Raw genomic sequence first — 7,500 nt, forward strand, 5'->3', positions numbered from 1 at the left:
GTTACTGTATAACACAACCATCACTCATCCGATGGTACAGATCACCACAGTTACGAATTTGTTTAAGTTGGGGATTATATGGTGGGGCCAACTAACGATAGTTACCTAAACGAGGTGGCCATGCAAGATGGACGTCAGAGAGAGTCGTCTCCCTACCCTCCATCTCCAAACCCTTCAACTTTCTCATTTCCTGTAGGGTTCATGAAAGGATATACTTGGGTCAGATTTTCTCTTTTACATTATTCATTAAACGTTAAGGCAAGTTAGTTATTATTCATTTCCTGTAGGGTCCAGGAGAAGATATACTTGAGGAAGATTTTCTCTTTTATATTATTCATTAAACGTTAAGGCAAGTTAGTTATCATTCATTTCCTTTGGCCTTTCATGAGAGTATATACTTCGGTCAGATTTTCTCTTTTACATTGTTCATTAAACGTTAAGGCAAGTTAGTCATCGTTTATTTCCTTGAACCTTTCTTTTCCATCCCTCCATCTCTCCTTTACTAAGGTCTTGGGGGCCTTCCCTTCCCATTCCTCCCTTCCTCCGTCCTTAATTAAGGTCTTTGGCCTTCCCTTCCCACCCCTTCCTTCCACCTTTCCAATTTTGTATTTCCATCCCGTCAACCCGAGTTCATATCCCCTCCACCTTGTCTATCCCCCTGCCTGTCAACTCTGCCCACAACCCTTCCACCCTGTCAATCCAGAGGTCGATTCCCAACGCCTCGTCTATTTTCTACTCCCACCGCCATGCCAGCTGATGTGAACAACAAGTAATCAATCAGTGGGGGGTCAAACGCCAGGCCAGTGCATAGCCGCGCCCACCCTTCTCCTCAAACCAACAAGAGAATAATTTAGTTTGACTGGGTTTAACCATTAAGCCGCAATGAAACACTTTACAGATAATATTCACTTCGGGGCAAGGGATGATGAGTTGGTGGAGGAGTGGAAGAGGGTGGAGGAGTGGAAGAGGGAGGTGAGCGGAAGGGGAGAGGAAGGGGAAGGGGGAAGGAGGGAAAGGTAGAGGAGAAAGTGAAGGGGAAGGGGAAGGAAAGGGAAGGGGAAAGGCAGAGGGAAAGGAAAGGAAGGGGGAGGGGAAAGGAAAGGAAAGGAAGGGGGAGGGGAAAGGAAAGGGAATGGGAAAGGGAGAGGGAAAGGAAAGGAAGGGGAAGGGGAAAGGAAAGGAAGGGGAAGGGGAAGGAAAGGGGAAAGGGAGAGGGAAAGGAAGGGGAAGGGGGAAGGAGGGGAAGGTAGAGGATAAAGGGTAGGGGAAGGGGAAAGGAAAGGGAAGGGGAAAGAGAGGGGAAGGTGGTGGAGAAAGGGGAAGGGAAGGAGGGAAAGGATGAAGGGAATGGAGGTGGAAGGGAGGGGGAAGGATGAGGGGAGGGGACAGAAGAGGAGGGAGGGAAGAGCGGGGAGGGGGAAGAAGGAGGAGAGGAAGAGGGAGAGGGGATAAGAGGATGAGAAGGGATACCACATTAGCTAATACAAAACTATTTCAGTCAGTTCGGGGAGAACCCTGTGGCTGCATTTTTAAACGACTTCGGTCGTTTCCACGAACTCCGTTCGTCCGTCATTAACCCATGTTCCTCCTCCGTCAGTGGCAGAAGTCGAGGGTCCCGTCCTGAACCTGACGCGAATCAACAAACGTCATATGGGCGCCTACCTCTGCATCGCCACCAATGACGTCCCGCCCGCCGTCATGAAAAGGATCAACGTCAACGTCAAGTGTAAGTACTAGTACTACCTCTTGGCACCCTACTCGCTCTCAAGTGCCACTTGGCACGGTAGTCCTCGTCAAGAACCCCCCTTTGGTACTGTAGACCTTGTTAACCCATTCAACTCCGATGACAAGATCTCTTGTCATTTGGTCAAATAAAACAAAAAATCATAAAACACCAAAATGTTTGATCAAACACCAGAAAAATATGACGTCAGTCCTTGCTTCGCTGCGAGCGAAGCGAGGACTGACGTCATATTTTTCTGGTGTTTGATCAAACATTTTGGTGTTTTATGATTTTTTGTTTTATTTGACCAAATGACAAGACATCTTGTCATCGGAGTTGAATGGGTTAAGTGACTCAGTCGATCTGTGTCCTTTGTTGAAATATTCCCTTTGTTAAGTCCCCCCTTTACGAAGAGATCCAGGGTGCAATTATCCTTTGGTAAGTGCCAATTTGGTGATGTGGCACTTCTGAAGTTCACCCTCGAACATCGTATTCCTTGTGACGAATGTACTTCGTGTGAAGGGCCCCCTTGATACATTTTCCTTCAAGTTTCCTCTCTTACATTGTATATCTGCGAAGTCTCTCTCTCTCTCTCTCTCTCGGAATGTGCCCTTTGTAAAGTCTCTCTTTGGCACTACTGCCTTTGTAAAGGGTCCCCGGCCCATTTTTTGGGGGGAGAGGGGGACCGTGCTCCATATAGGGTGCCACCTCTCCCCCCCACAACCCCCCCCCACACTCACCCTTGGCACTGTCCGCGTTTTCAAGTGCCCCATGTAGAACTGCAACCTTAATGAAATATGTCCTTAGCACTGCACCTTTTTTATAAAGTCTCCTCTTTAGAACTTTGTACCCTTTATCAGATGTCCCCTTGATACTGTATCCTTTATGACATTCCCCCCCCCCCCGTGTCGATTTTTTAAAACTGCTTATGATCCAGGACAGTGGACAGGATGCAGGGATGACCCGTCATCCAGGAGGTGCCAAGATAAGAGGGAGGGAAGAGGGTAGAGGGGAGTGGAGTATGTAGGGGATGGAATGGGTGGGAGTGGTTTCTATACCTTTGTCTTTTGGCTACCTCCCGTGTAAGGGGGAGAAAAAGCCTTTGGTATATGGTATATGTATGTATAAGTTTAAAGAAAATATGTAAACACTCGAGCGGATGCCAGCCTGGCGCCAGACAGCTTAGGATACCAATCTGGCGACAGACAGCTAGGAATTCCAATCTGGCGCCAGACACCTTCATTCAGCTGAAGAACAGGAAATGCTCGTCACTCATGGCGACAAATAACCGACCGGACGAACCAACTTCCATTGTTTGCGCGTTTCCGGAAAGTATTTATTTTCCCAACACAGACTTCGGCGTCCTCTTTATTTGCTCTAAGGCACTGATTGGCTACGCTGGCTGGCTCTCCGATTGTATTCGGCTATACGCTCGCTGATAGCGCGTGTTGGTCCTGGGACAATATTTACTTGTTTATTGGTCTTGCGGCACTGTTGTTGGCTTGGTCTAGACCTCTGGCACTCGTGGCACTGTGTGTGTGTGTGTGTGTGTGTGTGTGTGTGTGTGTGTGTGTGTGTGTGTGTTTTTGGATCTGATAGCGCTTGTACAGTCCGGCATTGCGTTTCGGGTCTTTGGGTCTTCGGTATTGTGGCTCAAGATGAAGTACTTTGTACTCACAGTTCTCCGTAACAGAACTATCCAAGATTAAATCATCTTCAATATTCAGAACGAAAACGGTTTGTTGGTGTAGACCAAAAAAAAAAAAAAAAAAAAAAAAAAAAATGGTGTCCAGGATGTTAGATTTCGAATTTTTGGTTCCGAAATCTGGGAATTTTTTACTCAAAGAGATTCCCAGTAGAAGGTGAAGAGAATGAGGTGCCTACGCCAGGAGACGCTGAGTAGCTGCGGCCGAAGGCGTCACCTTCCCCCCTATGTGTTATGCGCTTTAGAGACTTAATACAGGTAACAGTCACTGCTAGGAATCGGAAGGCGGTGCGGGATTCGAACCCACAACTAATAGAGTGTGAGACCAGCACGCTTACAATCACGCCATTAACACACGCTATTGTTGTGGATCATAGTTTACCAGCGCTTCTCTACTTGAGGACAATTTCCAGAGATGGGCACGTTCCTCGATGCGTTCCTAGGTGCGTTCCGCTTTAGTTTGGCCGCGGTTAGCGCTCCCAAACTATTAACCCATTAAACTCCGATGACAAGATTCCTTGTCATTTGGTCAAATAAAACAAAAAATCATAAAACACCAAAATGTTTGATCAAACACCAGAAAAATATGACGTCGGTCCTCGCTCCGCTCGCGAGCGAAGCGAGGACCGACGTCATATTTTTCTGGTGTTTGATCAAACATTTTGGTGTTTTATGATTTTTTGTTTTATTTGACCAAATGACAAGGAATCTTGTCATCGGAGTTTAATGGGTTAAAGCAATATAGGTGCCGGTATAGTATGTGGTCTACGAAATTTCCCTTTGGTGTATAGTATGTGGCCTATCGGACTTTTACTTCGGTATGAACCTGTCTTTTAAGAAGCTTTGATAGTTTGGGAGCGCTAACAGTGGGCCAAACTAAAGTGGAACGCACAGAGGAACGCACATAGGAACGCGCCCAGCCCTGACAATTTCGCAGGTTGTAACTCTGTTTCGAAATGAAGAGTGTGTGATCATGTGTGCCAATCCTCACTGTGTTCTTTGCCAAGGTGCCAATTATGTTGTGCCAAAACCTTACGGTGGTATTCCTTAAAAAAATCCTTATTTAAAGCTTACACAAATCCTTGGAAGGGAAAGATTTCTATAAGGAAAGTTTTTTTTTTTTAAGAATATCACCGCAAGAATCTTACGGTGATATTCTTAAAAAAAATCTCTTATATAAGTCTTTCCCTTCCAAAGATTTATGTAAGATTTATATAAGGAATAATTTTTTTTAGAATACCACAGCAAGAATTTTACGGTGGTATTCTTATAAAAAAAATATTTCCTTATATAGATCTTTCCCTTCCAAGGATTTATATAAGATTTGTTTAAGGAAAGATTTTTTTAAGAATACCACCGTTACTCCCTTGGCACAAGTGATCAAAAGGCAGGTTTCACCACAGATTAAGTAGAAACAATACTCACTGCTGATGCAAGTAACACTGCCCGGGCACTTACCGGTATCGTGTCTGTTGATTTTATTCTGGTTAGCCAAAGATGATTTTATTCACCAAAGATGTACAGTAAAGTTGGTATAGAATACAGCTTCGCTTCATTTACTCTTGGTGTGTGTGTGTGTGTGTGTGTGTGTGTGTGTGTGTGTGTGTGTGTGTGTGTGTGTGTGTGTGTGTGTGTGTGTGTGTGTGTGTGTGTTTTAGTGCACGTGCTAGAAAACGTATATACCCGTGTACTTATATGAGACACACGTACATACACCGCCATACATAAACGACCCAAAGCACTAAACCCGGAGAGAGAGAGAGAGAGAGAGAGAGAGAGAGAGAGAGAGAGAGAGAGAGAGAGAGAGAGAGAATTGATCACCAGGCTATTTGTTGACTATAAACCGATAGCCCTCACTGAGCCTAGTGGCACACTTTATCGTCTTTCTTCTGGTTAGCATTAAACTATTTCAAATATTATTTCGGGGGTGGGTCCACGACTGAAAGGGGGTCTTAACCCCCCACTCCCAAAAATAAAATAAAACAAATAAACTGAAAAAATAAAATATATGAAATGAAAAAATAAAATAATACAAATAAAATGAAAAAATAAAAATAAATAAATAAAATGAAAAATAAATAAATAATAATAATAATGATAATAATAATAATAATAATAATAATCCCACTCTTACAGGTTGAATATAATAAACAGAATAAAATATATAATGTGTTACGCAGGTGACCTTTCGTTTAGTGTCACTATGACCCAGGATCACAGACATCAAACTGCTCACTGACCTCCCACCTCTCTTCACTAACCTTCTCCCACTTACCTTCTTCCACTAATCTTCTTTCACTAACATTCTTCCACTAACCTTTCATTAACCTTCCTCCACTAACCTTTCATTAAACTTCCTCCACTAACCTTCTTCCACTAACCTTTCATTAACCTTCCTCCACTAACCTTTCATTAACTTTCTTCCACTGACCTTCCACCACTAACCTTCTTTCACTAACCTTCTTCCACTAGACTTCCTCCACTAAACTTCTTTCACTAAGATTCTTCCACCTAACCTTCCTCCACTAACCTTCTTTCACTAACATTCCTCCACTAATCTTCTTCCACTAACCTTCCTCCAATAACATTCTTTCACTAACCTTCTTCCACTAACCTTTCGCTAACCTTTTTCTACTAACCGTTCCCCACTACTATTCATTACCCTTTTCCACTAAGAACTTCCCACTAAAAACCTCTCACTCATCAAATCTATTCTACCTCCTCACTAACTCTCTACTCTTAGATCGGTGTTCCTTACTACTACACTAACGAAGCCTCACTAACCTTTTTCCCACTAAGATTCAGATTCCAATGATTAATCATCACTAAACAGATAACCGGGTGTTCTTCTCTTACTCCTCCTCCCTCTCCCCCTCTCCCACCTCCTCCCACTCCTTCTCCTCCCCTCCCTCTCCCGTTCCTCTCCTCTCCCTCCCCCTCCCCTCTCTCTCCCCCTCTTCCACCCCCTCTCCCCTCCTCCCTCCTTCTCCCCCTCTTCCACCCCCTCCCCCTCTCCCCTCCTCCCACCCCTTCTCCTCCTCTCCCTCTCCCGTTCCTCTCCTCTCCCTCCCCCTCCTCCCTCTCTCCCTCCCTCTTCCACCCCCTCTCCCCTCCTCCAACCCTCTCCCCCTCCCTCCCCCTCTCCCTCCAACCAAGTCCACAAGTCGAAGCAAAGTTGACGACAATAGCTACGACGAACGCCGGCAATAGACGCACAATAGACGAACAATAGACACCGGTTAGACAATAGACGGGGACCCGTCTTGCGGTCGGTATGGATGTCTTTGTCGCTTCTTGTTTGTTTGTTTGTCTTGGTTTGTTCGGATCTGTCGGGGCGTTAATGCGCGACGACGGAATTGTTTTCCGTGTTTACACACGATACTGGGGAGGAGGAGGAGGAGGAGGACGGGAGGGAAAGGAGGAGGAGGAGGAGAGGGGGAGGAGGAGGAGGAGGAGAGGGGGAGGAGGAAGGGGAGGAAAAGGGGAGGGAGAGGAGGGGAGGAAGAAGAGGGTGAGGAGGGTGAGGAGATGGAAGAGTAGTGGAAGGAGGGGGAGGAGGGGAGGTGGAGGAGTGGGAGGAAGAGGAGGAGGAAAGGGAGGAGGGGAGGAGAAGATGGAAGAGGAGTGGGAGGAGGGGAAAAGGAAATGGAGGAGGGCAGGAGGAGGGGAAAAGGAAAAGGAGGAGGGCAGGAGGAGGGGAGGAGGGGGAAGGAGAGCGAAGAGGAAGAAAAGGAGGGGAGGAGGAATAACAGGGAGAGGAGGAGGGTAGAGGAGGGGGAGATGGAAGAGGGGGAAAAGGAGGAGGGGGAAGAGGAGGAGGAGGAAGCGGAGGAGGGGGAAGAATATGAGGGGAGGAGGAGTGGAGGAGGAGGATGGAAGATGATGATAAGGAGGTGGAAAGTAAGAGGAAGAGGAGGAGATGAGGAAGAGGAGGGGAGGAAGAGGAGGGGAGGAAGAGGGGGGGAGGAAGAAGAGGGAGGAGGAGGGGGGAGGAGGAGGGGGGAGGAGGAGGGGGGAGGAGGAGAGGGGAGGAGGAGGGGGAGGAGGAGGGGGGAGGAGGAGGGGGAGGAGG

General features: G+C 46.6%; 1 protein-coding gene across 1 annotated transcript in view; it reads left to right on the forward strand.

Annotated features, from left to right (window-relative positions):
• Positions 1-7,500, forward strand: part of LOC143020776 (lachesin-like) — a 92,535-nt gene that overhangs the window by 36,896 nt on the left and 48,139 nt on the right. Inside the window, exon 5 of the mRNA XM_076177516.1 lies at positions 1,598-1,726. Within this exon, the coding sequence (XP_076033631.1) occupies positions 1,598-1,726 (129 nt within the window). The remainder of the gene's footprint in view (positions 1-1,597; positions 1,727-7,500) is intronic.

This window comes from Oratosquilla oratoria, chromosome 40, assembly GCF_046742065.1.
Source record: "Oratosquilla oratoria isolate Oo_2021 chromosome 40, ASM4674206v1, whole genome shotgun sequence".
Classification (NCBI taxonomy): domain Eukaryota; kingdom Metazoa; phylum Arthropoda; class Malacostraca; order Stomatopoda; family Squillidae; genus Oratosquilla; species Oratosquilla oratoria.